This window comes from Ptiloglossa arizonensis, chromosome 5, assembly GCF_051014685.1.
Source record: "Ptiloglossa arizonensis isolate GNS036 chromosome 5, iyPtiAriz1_principal, whole genome shotgun sequence".
NCBI classification, from domain to species: Eukaryota; Metazoa; Arthropoda; class Insecta; order Hymenoptera; family Colletidae; genus Ptiloglossa; species Ptiloglossa arizonensis.
Window position 1 is genome coordinate 11828611 of NC_135052.1, and position 17866 is coordinate 11846476.

At 37.5% G+C, this 17866-nt stretch overlaps 1 protein-coding gene and 1 long non-coding RNA gene across 4 annotated transcripts in view; both read right to left on the reverse strand.

The window, feature by feature from the left end:
- LOC143146799 (beta-1,4-glucuronyltransferase 1) overlaps positions 1-17866 on the reverse strand; it is an 84182-nt gene that overhangs the window by 21039 nt on the left and 45277 nt on the right. The window contains exons 1-2 of one of the 3 annotated variants that reach the window (XM_076311444.1): positions 17484-17672; positions 2951-3509 (exon numbers count right to left, since the gene is read on the reverse strand). In XM_076311444.1, coding sequence (XP_076167559.1) covers positions 2951-3319 — 369 coding nt within the window. In that variant the 5' untranslated portion in view covers positions 3320-3509; positions 17484-17672. Of the gene's footprint in view, positions 1-2950; positions 4075-17483; positions 17673-17866 lie in introns of those variants that run through there. The other 2 variants (XM_076311442.1, XM_076311443.1) reach the window with 2 other exon arrangements.
- Positions 8647-17866, reverse strand: part of LOC143146800 (uncharacterized) — a 34515-nt gene continuing 25295 nt past the window's right edge. Inside the window, exon 4 of the long non-coding RNA XR_012992082.1 lies at positions 8647-8832. This is a non-coding gene — a long non-coding RNA (uncharacterized LOC143146800). The remainder of the gene's footprint in view (positions 8833-17866) is intronic.

Genomic DNA, 17866 nt, shown 5'->3' on the forward strand with positions numbered 1-17866 from the left:
ACAACCTGATAGGTTGTTAATTTGCCCTGGAGTTAATTGTCGAAGGTGGAAAGTCGAGCTGTTTCTCGAAGCTCTATCGCAAACTCTATTGAGATTCTCTCTGCGTTATCAGAGAAATTTTCTTGTCTACGTCCTTTTAGGGGCGTTTACGCTATAAAAAGCAAACAATGAATAAATAAATAAATAAAAGCCGAGGTAACGAAAAAATTGCAATTCCAATTAAAGACAAGTATATAATTTTGGTTTATCTCTACGATAACCTATCGAAGAAGTTGAATTTTACTAGATAACCGAACTGTTTCCGGTAGAGTGACTCAACGATATAGTGACGATGCAAAAGCAACCGCTTGTAGATCTGGCACGCGCGAAATGAGAGAAATTCTTGCCCGATCATCGGGACTTTAAAGGAACGAGGCTAACCGGGTCGATGCAAACGACTTTTTATCTGTCAGCGCGAATCAAGTTCAGTGGATTTTGGGGAGAACGTTTAACCCTTTGCGCTCGAAGCTTTTTCGTTATCAGAAACTGACGCCTCGATAAAATCCTTCAAATCGTATAATTGATCTAAAACGGAACATTTTTATATTTCACGTATATGCGTACGTGTGTATCACGTCTCACAAGAGCGTAATATTTAAATTCCAATTTGAATTTTAAGCCACGTAGTTTTCCCTCAATGGAGGAAGTGCATTGAATCAGGTGGCTCCTCAAAATCAGGAGATCCCCTTAATCGGTTAGGGTAAGACACGATGTTTCGAGACCGAGGAAATCTGGTGACAAGGCGTCAAAGAAATTCTATAGCGAATTCTCGATGGCGCGTAATCCAAGCCCCCGTCGACTCGTATTCTCGCGACGATGAGGAGGAATTACTGTTATTTCAGCAAAAATGTCAAACCACTTACCAAGTTTTCGTTTATTTTTCTTCAAATACCTGCCCAAGAAATATTAACCATCCACAGAACGACCATTTTACACGATTTTTATCCGTTGTTAAAATAATTTACCAATGTCTCCGTCTCATTAGAAATGGACTTTGAAAAAATTCATTCAGATATAATATTTACAGATTTGATGAAATTTTTATCGGGATATTGCAACTGGTTCGTTGAAAAGCAAATTGTTGTCTGGTTCGAGACAAGTGATTCTACGTGAAAATGTAAAAAAGAATTCGATGCAGCATTCATTTTCGAAATAATCGAACAGTGCAACGAATTAGCATTCAAAAGTATGGGGTAAGATATGAGAAATAGGCACGGTTGAATCTTTTTGCACGCACTCGTGCGTAAAATTGCATACAATTAATATCGGGACATGCTTCGTTCTAAATTTAACTTTGCCTTACAACGTGTTTTCCCTATCTATGGGCGTTTTACAGATGCAGCTTGTCTCCGTTGCACGGGACACCCTGTATACGCAGTTCGAACGATCGTTCGGATCTAACTGGCGTTTTCGGATAATCGACGTTCTATCGTGGAACAAAATATAGCATTCCAGGTCCGTTTCTGTAGCTAACGACTCCATCGATAAGTATTTGACCACTTTCGCTGTACTTATCGAGGATATAGAAAATATCGTGGAAGCGAGTCGAGCAACAAATTCGTAGGAAGGAATTACATCTTTGTGCGCGGTAACAACGTTGAACAATGTGCAAAAGTGTATAAAAATTATTGGAAAGCATCGATGAGATTAAAACAATGCAATGGCCGCTGCCAGTGGTCGGATTTTGAATCCGATCGAGAAATTGTCGAACGAAATTATTCGAGAAATGAAAACAAAGGGTCTAAAATTAAAAAAAAAAAAAAAAGAAAAAAAGTTGATACGAGCGTATCTATAAATCATCCGGAAGGAGATTCGAGAAGTTTGAAGGAACTTGTTCGAATTGTTCGCTGTTGTCGGCCAGCGTGAAAAATGTATATCCACCCCTGGGTCTTTTAGGACCCAGATAGACTCGATCGTTCGATTATACGATTGCGTATCGCTACGATTATATCGTAGGGTAGACGAAGGAAAAGAAAAAAGAAGAAACAGGATCGCGAGTGTCGAGCATCGATGAACGTTTTACGGTTCGTTCCACGATAGAACCGTGCGCCGATGTTCAGTATATTTACATTGGGTTGGAAGTTCGCGCGGTCGAGCGAGCGAAAACTTTTGAAACGAGTCGATGGTATCCGGCTGAAAGGTTTCCGTCGAATACCTCTGCGCAACTGCCGAGGGAAGATAAAAGTGGTGACGTCAGTTGTACGAGCAGCTCGACGAAATACGCGATAAAACGCGGCGAGAGAAAAAAAAAAAAGAAAGAGGCTCGAACCCGCCCATCGAGATGCTGCTTTCTTCCATCGGCAATCTTGTCGAGGCCCCCAAGAGTGAAAAGGGTCACGCCGGCCAACAAAAGAGGATTTGTTACCGATTCCGCGCAGCGAACGACGGAGGAGTTCATTGATTTCCCGAATCCTGTTCGACGGACGGTTGTCCCGTTCGTCGTGTCGCGGGGCGAGAAACACACACGGACACTTATACGCACACGATCAAACACCCAGAAAAAAAAAGCGTCTATCGTCCACAATCGATGGCGGAACAGGCCGTTAAGTTGAGAACCGATCCGCAAAGGTGGATTCGCGTGCGCGGTGAAAACTTCTTGGCATAGTTGAACGTCTGCCAATAATTTCACCGGCCCTTTGCGTTTCCACTGTGTCGCTGTGTCGATGTACCGTTGCCAGATGTACGTTCGTGGATCGCGTTAAATTACGGAAACGAGCGACAGCGTAAAGTATCGTAATCCGCGGACCGTTTAAAGGGGGTTAATCCAATTCCAGGTACCTCCGAGAGGCATGTATGACGATGTACGTGTACATTTGCGGCGTGCGTGCGCGGCAACCGCGACCGAGTATCGGTTGGAATCGTCAGCAAAGCAAAAGTCACTCGCACGAAGGCGAAAGTAAGCCAGACCTACCGTCTGATTGCGTCGCTGATCCGTCTTGTCCACAGACTCGACCTTGGCCTCGTTGGGCGTCGGCCTCGTGGTGAGGAGCCTCGCCCTGGCCAGACTGGTCGTATTACCGCCACGGGAGGAGGAACCCTTGCCGTTTGCATCCTTGGTGGCGGGCACGATCGACGACGTGGCGCCCTTCTGTGTCCCGTTTACGAGATCCACGGCGCCAAAGGTCTCCGATTGCAGCGGTGCCGCCCAGTTCGTTGGCGGTTCTTCGATCCAGGGCCCGGAGGAGCCGAAGTGGGCGCACACGTAGAGCAACACGCAGATGTTGAGCACCACCGACACGCGAAGTGCCCAATTTCTACGCAGTATGCTGAACATGCTCATTCTCCAGCCTCCCCCAGGTCCGCGCACCAGCTACCGCGGCGGCTCCGTCGGCCCGCGGTGATCTACCACCGGATGTCCTGTGGCGATCCGTTTCTCACCGTGTCTCCACCCCAACGGGGCCCGTGCCAGTCCGCGATCAAGATCTGAGCATGGTTCCAGGGATCCTCGACCTCCACTTTCCGACTGGTACCTGAAAGACACGAGAGTCTATTAGAAGAGGATCGCGTTCATCGTCCACGATGAATTTTTTTTTTTTTTTTTTTTTGAATTTTATAACTCGTTTCGCGTTAACCCCGTCGAGGCTTTTACATTTTTCGCATTAGATGTTTGCTGTTTCCTTTTTAACGGCGGGTGCTTATTATTATGCGGTCGTTCCTCGTTTTGTATATCTTTCTCTCGGTGATTTAGAAAATGAAATCTGGCTACCATGGTTGGTAGTGTTGTGCGATCGGAAGAGTGCTTTGTGCGTGATATTGAGACACCGGTAAATATTAAGACAGCAAACGAGAGGAGAAAATAAAAATTTAGTTTCAGTGCAATTTATAGAACCAAATGTATAATATTATTGTTTAGTGCAGTTTAAGTATAATTTATGAAACCAAGTATATAATATTATTGGAAATATAATAATTTCTATTGATGTATCGATCAAATCCTTTTCACATTGTTATCGCTGATATACGGTAATACACGATTAATTTTCTACGAATCATTTCTCCCCTCCGCAAATCCCTTCCGCTCAGCGTGTCTCGGGCAGTGTAGTCGGTAAAATAAACCGAATTCCATGTGTAAGGAGTGGGGGAAGTAGGGGTGTATCGCTCGAGCGCCAGCAGTTGGCCGCTGTCCAACGAGCTAAAAAGTCACAGGGGAAAGGGGAATTGTTCGCTCACTGGGTCCCAAATCTTATGAAAGTTAACCGTGCATTACTGTGCAAATTACTAATGAACCGTCTCTATTCGATCGTTCCGAACTTACAACGTTTCTTTAAAGCGTTCACAGGAAACGAATATTTGTAAACTTTTTAAATAATAAGTGACTAATTACTTACTACGGAGTAAATAATTACCGTCGTTAGCGATGCTATAAAATAACAAATGCACGTGTTTGTACGTGTTTGAATGCTTTCAGATCCTTTTGAAAGATCTTTGTGTCTACCTGTGGTATGGACATTTTTTTTTATCTTTAATATTGCAACGTGTTAGCAATGCAATTTTTAAACGTTTCTTTGCTACTGAACGACTTTATAGTATTAGTGTCTCTTTATATTTCACGTTGCCTGCGAATGAAAGGCCACTGTAACATCTCAGATGGGAACCTTTGTACCGTAGAAAAGGTCATTACGATGGTTCCTCAAGAGCTGTCTCGCCAACCAAAAGCTACTGTAATAACTGGTTGTTTAGATGTTGTATATAATAACTGTCACTTCGTACAATAGAAGGAAGGCATTATTCGAATGAAGATCTCGTCTCAATGGACCAGTTTTACGTGACTGATCAAATGATCGTGATTAAATTAATGGTTTTTTAGTCTAACATTTTGTTACTAATTAGGTGCCCTACTATATCGAGTATCCAATCATCTGGAGAAGCAATATTTATGAGTAATAACCACGCGAGAGTTAGTAGATTTATATGAGAGTAATAATTCTCTAGAATTATATAGAATAAATTCTATTTATGTAATATATATCACTATTATATTTTTCTTGTTACACTTGTAAATAAACAATTAATTGCACACACACATATATATTCCTATGTATTCTTATATGGAAAGTTATATATATAGTAAGTACATTGCTATATCGTTGTTGTATGTTGCACAGAATTCGTGTTTAATATATCGTATCCACGATTAACAATTAAGTAATTATTACGGTCAATTGTGATAACACCTAAGTGATACTTTTTCTTAAACTTTCAAAATAAACGAAAGTAATAATTTTATTAATATTTGTTGTCGTATCTTTGGAACCTTCTCGTGCTTATATTTCTTCGCATTTAATTAAAAAAGTCAAATTTACAGAATGCACTAAAATAAACAACAAATAGTACAGGTAAGACATCTACGACGTATAGTTTTGTTATTCATAATATACACGTATGAAATTATTTTAACTGCGAAAGATTTAATGGAAATGTGATTTAAATAATTTGACTCGCATCAAGAGCCGCAATAATTTAACTAAAGAGCCGCATGCGACTCACGGGCCGCAGGTTGCCGACCCCTGCCCTACAACATTACTGTGCCATGCTGCTATGCCATTGTAATGGTCTATAAAATATAAATACTATATAAGTAGAGTACCTACACTCTACAAAGTATTCTTTTACTTGCAATAAAAATGTAGGAAATGATAATATGTATTAAACTTTTATAGTTGTTAAGAGATTCAAGTAATTATAGATAAACACAACTTAGAGAAGATTTCAATATAATAAAGTAATATGTATTTTATAATCTTATTACTATCGGTACAAATAGTCTATTGTATAGTAATATACTTCTATATTTGGTCTATCCTCTCCGGCAACCATTCAAATACTAATTGTTAACGATCGTTACATCAATCGTTTCGCCTATATTCACTTAGAATTAAACGATATAGTAAATCACAGTAGATAACACAGCCGTAACTTATGAGATACAATTGCACCCAACAGTAGCTAATAACGAAATTATGGTATACGATTGTGAAAAATTATGTTCTAAGATCAGATTACCAACGAGGTAACAATTTCTTTAACCAATTTCATAAAATCTTCCCTGGTCACCGTTCTAACTTTATACATAATTCGTAATAATATTTTTATCTCAGTATTTTTGTTTCGATTCGGTAAAAAATATCTCTGAAGGCGATTTTTTCGTATTTGAGCGTTCGTAGTCCAAGAGAGACGACGTCATCCGTTAAAAAGGAAAGGATCGAAAAAGAAGAAATCGCTTACAAAACTTGAGTACACGGAGAATAATCACTATGTCAATTTAACCAATCGAAATTGAGAACTGCAAATTTGCTTAACACAGTGTCTTCGGTTTACGTAATATACGTACGTGTATACTATTTGATCAACCTATATCCTGATAAATCTGCTTGCGTTCTGTTGCCTCTCGTCGTTCGAACAGTTCTGATCTTTAGTATTGTCTCGAGTCTTGGACAAATCGATTCGATCAATGATGATATCGATCGTTTTGTCACCGTATTACGTTAATATCTTTTTAAAAATATATATCAATTATCGCGGAAATAAATATCTGCTAATTCTAGGCTGTTCCATAAAAGTCCACACACTACTATTTTGATATTTTAAATTTGGAGTCCGTATATTACTATTTTGATATTTCAAATGTGGAGAAGATTAGAAACATTTGCAATATTTGTAGTATCATGATTGTACAATGATCTTTGACTATGAATGTGGAGTCAAAAGAGTGAAAAAGTCCGTATATTACTATTTTGATATTTCAAATGTGGAGAAGATTAGAAACATTTGCAATATTTGTAGTATCGTGATTGTACAATGATCTTTAACTATGAATGTGGAGTAAGAAGAGTAAAAAGGTCCATACACTACCATTTTGATATTTTAAATTTGGAGAGGATTATAAACAGTTACAATACTTATAGTATCGTAATTTATTTTGATCACTATCGTTGTTGTTTGTAGGTATGGATAGTTTGTTGCGTTATGTAGATGATGTTTGATATTACTCTTAATGATTACCATCATGGCTCCGTGTGCTCTGCCCGTGGGATATTTTGCGTCGTGTACCGTGTAGGATGGAATTTTAATGCACTGTTTGTCTGTCAGATGTGTTTCGGAAACTAACATTAAATCAATGTCGTGTGATGCGAGATATACTTTGAGTTCGTGTAAACGTTGAACTGGCCCGTTGGTATTTTCATATCGCTATGTTAAGTTTATGGTCCATTTTGAGATTTATCGAGTATGAATCTCCAAAGGAGTTCTAGCATTGCGGTAAGTTGTTGTAGCTGTTGTTCTAGAAGATTTGTTCGTTCGTAAAAAATATTTATACAAATTTTTGTATTTTTAGACAATTTTTGTACTTTATTTGTGCCAGTGATCGTGTGCACTTATTGTATTACTTCTTTTGTTTATATTTATCGATGCGTTCGAGTAAGTACCGTTACTTATTCTGATCTTTCGTATTGTCTCGATCCTTGGAGAAATCGCAGAAATCGGCTCGATCGATGATTCGAATCGATCGTTTTGTCACGGTGGCGCGTTAAATCCTCTCTACAAACAAATATAATTTGTTGCGGAAATAAATATCCACGTTACTCCATGCATCCGCTAATTCTATGCTGTTCCATCTACTACCACCATCGTTCTCGTCGTTTATTCCACGAATCGCATTAGCCACGAAACGGTGATGATATTCTGGGTGCTCGCGGCTGAGAAGAAAGTTTCATTGAATTTTCTGGGAACAAATGGTCTCTCGGTGTTTCGTAACAGAGCATTACCCGGTGTTTGGTAATAGAGTTATTATCAGGTTGAAAGCTGTCTCGTGCATCGGTTGCGAATTTACTTAGAAACTTTAAACTGCTGGTACCTATTTCCAGCAGTGCCACGAATTAGTCACGTGGCAAACGGAATCGTTGTTGTTCGTTATCAATTACAAAGATCCAAGTTCCTTCGAGAGAAATAGATATCGTATTTATTAATAAATATCATAATAGAGGCGGTGCACCGCGATGGTTGGAACGTGGATAAGCACCTGCTGTTAGTTTTCACTCCAAGGTTAAGTGAACTTGTCGTAGAATATGAAAGATATCTACTGCACCTAATCGGTATGCAATAATAATTTTTGTATTGTACAGTGATATAAATTCATTGCACAACGGAGTGTATTCCACGTAAAATTTAACGATCTTGCATCGATAAGAGCTTTTAGACTTTTCTAGGATTTTCGATCCTTTTGTCTCATTTGTTATTTAATTTCTCGATCAGACACGAGAGTAATCGCAGTCTCTCTGGTGGTGAATTTAGGCGATTGTTATCGGATCAGAGGCTTTGGAATATTGTAAATTGTGAAAAAATGAGCAGTTACGTGCTTCGTGCATCTTGAGTATTTATGATTATTTATTCGATTGATTATTACTTATTTGATGTTCAAGAATACGTTTATTCAAAAGAATGGTTTATTGATAAAAAAGGGGTTTTTGGAAATTAGTTGAAAAACTCTTGTAGAACATATGTATTTTTTTATTCTAATTAAAATTACAACTGGCCTTTGTTAGACCAACCAGAGATTCGGATGTATGATTAATAGACAAGCACGAAAACAACGCTCATTAGCGCTACTTCGAAAATTTTAATGAACGTGGCTTTGTTATTTCATTATTATGTGCATAAATTTAAAGGTTTTCTTCCTTTTGGTCGTTTAGTTTCGTTTTTGTTGTTGAGAAATTTCTTGGCCAATTCGTTGGAATGAGTGTGCAGCTTTAATGCGATGTGGCGAAATTTTTTTTCAATGAATATATTTTATGCAAACTGTAAATTATAGAGAAAAATATATTACCTGGAGGAATATCTATTCCGTAAATAAATAGATTAATTTTAACTGTTTGTGCATTCTGTACAGCCTAACAGATTTAAAAGGTGTTCCATTAGGATGTCCTAAAATATATTGCACATTTCAAAATTTTAATTCATTAAATGACAAGTACGATAGAACACAATTTCAAGTACGACGATTTATGGTCGTGTGTCACCGTTCTAAAAGCAATTGCATTCCTCCGCAACGCCATGCTGGTTCTTTGGATGCAAAAATTGACGCACATTCACGTTTGATGTCGTCATCAATGTTGAATCATCTCCTACTCCAAAAGAGCACCAGTGCCCGAAATAACCGATTCAAAGCCCAGATCAGTGTTCAACGGATGAATTACAGTTTTAATTATAGAGCTATAGTTTTGTTTCTAATATTCTTAACGAAATCTCTGTATATTAATTGATTCAAAATTAATGAATTATTGGTTTCGATCGATCGAATCCTTTCCACATTGAGTAAAACTCAATTGTAAAATTCTGACATTAATAAATAAATAACACTTAATACACTCTGTAGGTATACTACAAACAATACGATACATTTACATTTCTCGAACTATTATACAATTTAAGTATCGTATTTAAAGTAACGCGCGAAAAATATACTTTCATAATTATTGCACTCCTATGATCGGTGTATTCTGTATGTATTCTGTCAATAATATTGAGCAACAAAGATGGTGCACACAGGTGAGTTAATGCCGACGAGACGATATTTCAAACTTTTTAGCACAACACTATCTACACGGGTCACGATAAATATATTGACAGGACTTCGATAATATCAAATATTTTCCGATTGTTTCAACCTGTTCGATTTGTATCATCGTTAGACACGATACCATTGGCCATTTTAATAATTCCGCATCGAGCTGCGAGAAAGTTAATATATCGGGTTCCAATTTGTCAAAAAAGATACGATTGTTTCGTTGGGATACCAGATTCGGTTCTCTAAACCCATCGATTTCACCGAACGAAACCTTGGGTATTTAGTAGACGAGATAGATTCATCTCGATCGCGATCCAACACGCCCACGACGTCCGCTCGTCCATCCGGCCGTTTCCGGAAGTAGGAGTAGGTGACCGAAATTGATATCGAGGAGCTCCGTATCCAGAAGTTCTCGGTTACCTCGTTGTTATGCACGTGTTCTTCTCGACCACGAGAAACGTTGTTTGTTTCCCAGGGAACAATGTTATCGTTCTCGTTCGATAACAACCGCGACGAGCGTTTCGGTGTGTATCTCTTCGGGACACGCAGGATGTATATCGAAGGATGTATTTTATTCCAAGGGGAGACTTATTGTTCCCGAATGTTCTAGACACGTGGAGCGTAGTTCGATCGTAGGAGATAATAGAATCACACGCGTGCATGGGAAAGAAATTAGCCGTCAGGAAAAATTTTCAAGGGAAACACGACACTCGGGAGAGTGTTTCGACTTCGTTGTGGTACGCGTGGGTCTTTCCGGACCCAGGGAAACTTCTTTACATCGCTCGATCGTTCCGTTGACACAACTTGCCTTGGAAATTATGAAAGGTACGTTGAAATAGTAGATCTCTTACTCGAAGTGTTTGTACAAGGTCAAATTACGGGTCCGTTTGGACCCTAGGGTGGTCCCTCCCGTGGTTGTCTAAACCGATGGTATCGAGAGGGTTAAATCTACGGAGCGACAGTAAACTCTGAATCGTTTCTAGGTCTATTCCTTGGGACGGATTTATACAGAGTCGTCGTTTGTTCTTGTTAGAAACAAATGACTTGGATCGGGTTAAGGTTGGAACGAATGTAGGGAACGAGTGTAGAGTCCAACCGGTCTCGTGTTGGCAACACTGCGAAGTCACGCGAGACGGAAACGGGAGACCGGTTGAATCCTTCTTCTTGTGCGAGCCTTCGAGTTGAGCGAACGTGCGACAATAGTGAAAGTAAAAAGCAAAAGTAAAAAGTGTAACTAAAAATAAAAATCAAAGGAAATCATTTTTCTTATAGTTATTTCCCTTTTGTTAACTTTATTTCGTGTCCGCTATAAATATAACCACCAATCTGAATCAACAGTTCTAATTTTGACTGGGACTGCGACAGAGAGATAAACATATCTACGGTATAGAGATTATAAAGAAACGGTCCTAGTACGCTTCTTCGCGATAATTCTGCGTTGATTGCATATTGTACCGATCGTTCATCCTGTAGTTGACTTGAAATTTTCTATCACTTATGTACGAGTTGATTAGACGGTAGTATGGTACCGGAAAATTGGTTGCAATTTTGTGCAATAGCGTTGCATGTTGTGCCACACCTTATTGAAGGTTTCCTCGATATCTAGAAATGCTATGAAAGTTTGTCTTCAAAACATGTAACGATACGGTTCACCGTGGACTCGTTAGATCGTTACGTGTTTGTTACGAAATTCGAATTAATGGTCTGGAATAAAGTTTTTTTTCTCCGAGGCAATTACTTTCAGTCTATTCAATATTATTCTTTAAATAATCTTCGATGAAATCGGTAGCGATGAAATGGATCTGTACGAAGATACTTGGCGAGGATCTTCATCAGGTTTTCGCAATACTATCACCTGAACTGTTCTCCGTTGTTCTCGGAAGTGTGTAATTCGTTCTTAATATAGAATTGAAAATTATGGTATCCAGTTTTGTAGCTTTCCTTGAAGTTCTTTGATTATTTTAATATCTTCATAGACGGATGATTCTTTTGTTTCAGTATTATTTAGAATATTTTTAACTTCTCTTAGCGTTATTCTGGACATTGTTTGGTTTTTTTGTAGGGGTATTGATTCGGAGAAGTTATCTTTTTTGCCTGTTACTGATTTACGTCTTGTTACACGAGTTTCGAATGCTTTGCACAGGTGTTTCTCGAAGGCTATTGCGTTTTCTGAGTCGAATTTAGCCCAGTTATCGTCCTTCAAAATCATTGACGTACTAAGTATAGGTTGTTTCGTTTTCCTCGTAGCCTTCCATAGCAAAGGTTGAAGTCAGTTTGAATCTAATTGTAAAAATCTTCTATTGGTAAAATTCCACAGGGTTTCCTTCGTGTCTTTATTGGTCGTGTTTCAAAGTTTTTTTTATTAAACGAGGTTTTCTTTGCCAATTTTTTTCGAGCTTCCTATTGTATTTTATTCTTCACATTATGTCGTTAGAATACGTGTCTGTGCGCTTTTTTATATTGATCGGTGTTTTTTTTTGTTTCTCCTGTATTATATTTTTAAATCGTCGATTGCTGTTTTTCCTTGTTTTGAGGTTTTTAAAGGTATGTTGCAGTTTACGAACTTTTCTATTTCGTTTTCGAATGTTTCCCAGTTGGTTGCTTTATTATAGAGTGTGGTTGGTTTGTGGTTTACAACTGGTTTTTGCATGTATTTTATGACAGAAGGTGAGTGGTCGGAATTTAAATCTAGACGTCTTTTTGCTGTTATGTGGAATTTATCGATACCCTTGCGAAGTCCAAGAGTTCAAGTATTTTTTCACGTGCTTAGGATCAATAAGTAGATGGAAACGACATTTAGGGAGAGTTGGTGTACCATTTCTTCGAGTTGTCTTCTTCGCGAATTTTTTTAGTTTTCACTATAAATTTATAGAAATTGAAAATTACGATCAATTTGCGTGAATTCCTATTAATGAACTACAATCTGTTTTAGAAGATGTAGACCAGGCAGTTTGAAACGAACGACTTGAGACAACTCTCTGGACTGACGTTTATAGACCAAAGTGAGGAACACGAGAATACTAGAAATATGATTATAAGGTACCTACTATAAGTGTTAATACCATAATGAAGATAAGACATAAGACTTCAACCTAAACAAGCTTAATAAATTGAGTGGATTGTGAAATAGCGACTGAAAGAGCATATGTATCATAATACGCACACAAGTGTGCAGTTTCAAACTCATGACACTGCATGGACTCGATTCGTTACTTCCGATAATAGATTTCCTTATAATCGACATTTCGATTAATAGATTTTCTTATAATCGACATTGTGATTAATAGATTTCTTTACAATCGACATTTCGATTAATAGATTTTCTTATAATCGACATTCTGATTGATAGATTTTCTTATAATCAGCACTTCGATTAATAGATTTTCTTATAATCGACATTTTGATTAATATATTTCCTTTCGATCGACATTTCGATCAAAGAATCGTCATTTTTTGATAATCAACGTTAAAATTAAAACGTTTCTTAACATCTTTATTAAAACGTTAAAAACAAACGAATCGAGATAACACAACATCGTTTGGACAAAAACGTGTTTTGTTTTTATCTTCGTTACTATTCATTATACTAAAAATTCATGCAGAAGAAAAATTTGTTTAACTTTAACTCACAACGTTTCTTATTATACAAATACGTTCATGTTGCAAAAGCAACGATAAGGAGAATTTTTGGTAGGTCTTACGACAGTAAGAAGAATAAGTTATCGAAATTTTGAAAGCGGACAAGACAGAGGTTTCAAATTTGAAGAAGACGAATTTGATGTGATTGTAAGGGTGGGTGAGACTGAGTTTTAGGAAGAATTCCTACGAGACTTTAGGATGAAATAAAACGGAGTTTTAGAGCTCGCAAGAGGCTTTCCTGTAAGATTTTAGGGGAAAACGAGATGGAGGTTTGGAACTGCTAGGGGTTCTTGAAATTTCAGGAGCAAATAAGATACAGGTTTAGAAACAGAAGGAAACGTTTATTTAAGATTCTTGAAAAAACATAAGACACAGATTTGGAATTTGTAGAAAAATTATTGTATCGTATTTGTGATTTAGAGGGAGAAATAAAGTAGTTTTAAAGCTTGAAAAATAATTTACTATTTTGGAAGTTTCGAAATTTGTATCTGCTCGGCATAAACTTTAATTTCGATATACACCTAAAAAAGAACATTACAAATTGTCGAAGAATGATTTTTATGAAACTTTTCACAAATGTTTATCAATTCAATTTAAAAATTATACCCTATTACCGTTGTTGCTTGTCGATTTTAAGGAAACTCGTTCAATGAACATTTTTGCTAATTCCAGATGTTCCCTTACGAGTATGCGAGAACATTTTTATTCAAACGTTGTTAACACGATTTACCAACCAGTCGAAATGATTGGTTTCAACGGTTTTCATAATGAAGTTTGCTTTATATTCCATAGCATGTTTTTCAAAGACGTCGTATCTATTTTTATTCTACACATGTGGTCAATTATAAAAATTCCTCTTTTTCTTCAACGATTGGTTTACTTTTAGATACATACAAGTTATACCTTAATATTCAGAAATCTGTCGGTAGTTCGGGTGTTGAGGTAACACCGTATTAAAAATATTGCGAAATTTCAACAATAATTGCCACCAAACATCGAAACAAGAAAGATATATATTACTTAACGATTCTGTAAAACTCGAACGTCCTAGTGCGCCGTGACGACGTACCTACGTCTTCGATGCTTTCCTCGATGAACACGAGTACGTAACGTCTTGCACGTTTACACTATAATTGAGACTCGGTGAATCACTCGTATTAACAGTTGCATCGATTTTCTCGTCCCCACCGCCGATGACTTTGCGTTGCGTGGCGAAGTTCGTCGACCGTTCTCCTCGTGTCTTCTTTTCGTGTCGTGTGATTAACTGGATCGGTGTAATCAGTGTTTCGAACTCGCGAAGTTCGTGTCCCGTTCCCGGGGATTTCAGAAGTTGCGGAATTACGAACGAAATCCATATCGTGGAAGCAACAACTATACGTTGGTCTAATCCAACCAGAACCAGACTACTTTAATAACGATCAAATTTTACACGGTTTCGAGATTAGAAACACGATACGATGCACTTGTTTCTTTTAAAATCGGTTCAGAATTGTTCAATCTCGTTGATTTATTCGTATACACGTAAGCGTAATAGGTGACGTACGGTTAGCTCTCGTAAAATTTGGGACCGATGTAGGTAGAACGGTAAGGTGAATTCCATGTGTAAAGAGTGGGGGAGCACCGTGAGACGGGGTGGGAGAAGTAACGGGTATACCTATTGTATCGGTGTGCTAGATATAAGGTGAAACTATATATTTAATTACAATAGGATAAGAACATATGGTATTAAGAAATAATGTAAGCAGTAGGAAGGAGTGGGAGATGTAACGAGTGCACCTATTTACACATACTTTGCCTTTACTTTCTTATATTCCGATTATTCAATTCCTTCTGCTTGCTTTCTATCCCCTCTCGTGTCACTCTTCTTGATTTCAAGGGTGTAGCTAGTTACACATATTTTGCTCTTACTTTCTTATTTTCCGATTATTCAATTCCTTCAGCTTACTTTCTATCCCCTCTCGTGTCACTCTTCTTGATTTCAAGGGTGTAGCTATTTACACATACTTTGCTCTTACTTTCTTATTTTCCGATTATTCAATTTTTTCTGCTTACTTTCTATCCCCTTTCGTGTCACTCTTCTTGATGTAACGGGTGTACCTATTTACACATACTTTGCTCTTACTTTCTTATTAACCAATTATTCAATTCCTTCTGCTTACTTTCTATCCCCTCTCGTGTCACTCTTCTTATATCTTCCCTTACATCTCCTTTTACGTTTCATACACATCTTCCAACCACATGTTCCCATAACTTCCCCTCTTCTCGACAGATTTTACATATCCTCTCACTCGAGGTACCTTCCTTCTTCCATTTTACTTCCTAGTTTGAAGCAACACTGAGAAACTATTTTAGCAAGACGACGATAGGGTTTATGGTGGTTCGAACGACCTTGTGGACATTTAATGAGATCTACAGGACTCTTAAGAGAACGTTTGCAAAAAGATGATAAGACGCGATGTTTTTCTGAGGATTTTCACTTTGCACGGAGTCACGTTTAAAAAAGCGTCTATAGAATTGCAGAAGCAACAGTGAAAAGTTATTTGTGCAAAATCATATTTATCGTAATTATTTTCAATCCTTGGTTATTAGTTTTCTTTAAGATTCGAATAAGACTCAAAAAATAGGATTGAGAAGGTTTCAAATAAATAAAGTAACACGGATTGAGAAGATTTCCTATTTAGAACATTATTTTTAGGAAAACTTTATTAAGGTATCTCTGAAAATGGTAGCGAATATGTGATAATTTAATATCTCGTTCTTAACTTTTGATAAAATCTACACAGAATTTGAAGAGAACTTTTTCAAAAGGATGACGATTGCTTCTAGAGATTTTATCTGTTGCACAGTTTAATTTACAAAAAATTGTAGAAACAATATTACAAAATTATATTTTAACAAATACAAACGAGTGCACGAGTTTACGATAATTTGGAAGATTTCATGGTTAAAAATTGACAATGCCCGATACAAGGCTTTTGGAGAATGAAGGACTCGAAGTTATCTTTAATAAGGCCTGAGCAGGATCATCGAAGTAAATTTGATTAGAGAATGGACGATGCTTCGATCTCTGGGGAGTCTGAATGGCTCGAAGTTACATTTCATGTGATTCATGCAGGACCGTCGAAATGACATTGGAAAACTGTTCCTGGAAAATGATGGGGTTCGCGATGATTCTCTAAGGATTTCAAACACCTGGAAGTCACACTTTCTAAAGTCTGTCTGACATTACTAATATGACATGGAAAAGTGTTTCAGAGAAAGAACGATGAGATTTCTCGAGTTACCTTTAGTATTATTATTCATGCAGAAATGTTTGTTTCGAAAAAAGGCTCGCAAAAGAATCGTGAAAATACGATCAATTTGTTAAATTTTTGTTTCGAGAAAGTGTTAGCAAAAGATCGTCAAAGGACAATCTGATTATAAAATTTTTGTTCCGAAAAAAGATTAGCAAGAGAATCGTCAATATTGGAAGAATTTCAAACGTTAAAAATTATTATCGCAAATTATCGTTCGTAAAGGCCACACGGAATTCTAAAACAATTTGATTTGATTTTCATCATTGAAAAGCTGTGTTCGAAATGAATTTCTAATATTCCATTTTCAGACGTTCCGGAAACTGTTACCGAAGCGATTCGTGCTAGAAAAAGCACATAAACTTCAACGATTATCTATTTACATCGATAACTGTTGAGCTTCGTGCAGCAATTACTTTATAGTTCGATTTCCCGGGTGAAATTTATTCGTTCGTTTATTTATTTATTTATCTACGACCGTGAACCTTTTATTAGACAGATAAAAAGATATGCAAAGACGGCTAGACGTAGGTATAAAACACACGAGAGAGAACGCATCTAAAAGTAGCGTGAGAGCTAAAGAAACGATCGACCGGCTACTCAGTTTGCCATCATTTCCCATCGGATAATCGAGAGACTAGTGTGTTATTACGAACACATTATTTTCAGTAATGCGATGCTACGACGGTTAACATAGAATTTGCTACAATAAACGTATAATGTCGAGTGGAGCTCGTTGCAAGACCACTGAGGGGTAGCTTTCTTGTCGTTTACTTTTCATGGTGGAATGGCGTTAACGGTACCTCTGGTCGTGTATAATCGATGAAAAACGTTGAGCATAGATCTGTATCATCGTACACTTGGTCGTATCTTCTCGTGTCAATTTTGTCTAATTTATTGACGTTGAACGGGTATTAAAATTGAACACGTGACATTAAAAGATTACGTACCGGGTTACTGGCAAGGCAATGCGAGGCAAACACCGAAAAAATGCAAACACGCTTCTAAGAGACGTTGCGATTCGTTCCTGTACGTAGAATATATGCTCCTTGGAGAATGCCAGAAACGTTTCGAGTCATTTACAACTGAAGATTTTAGCAAATATACGAATTTAACACTCGATTGCATACGGTTACGAAAATGCAAAATACTAGCTGTTGCGTCACATTGAAGGTATTTAAATTCAAAGATAAGTTACAATGCTTTGGAAATGCTTACATTGTGCGGTATTATGTAACTTGTGTGTCTTTTAATGGCGTACGGTAATAGAATTTATAAACAATTCGCTTCTATTTTAGAAATGAACGGATAAATCACGTACTTATTCGATACG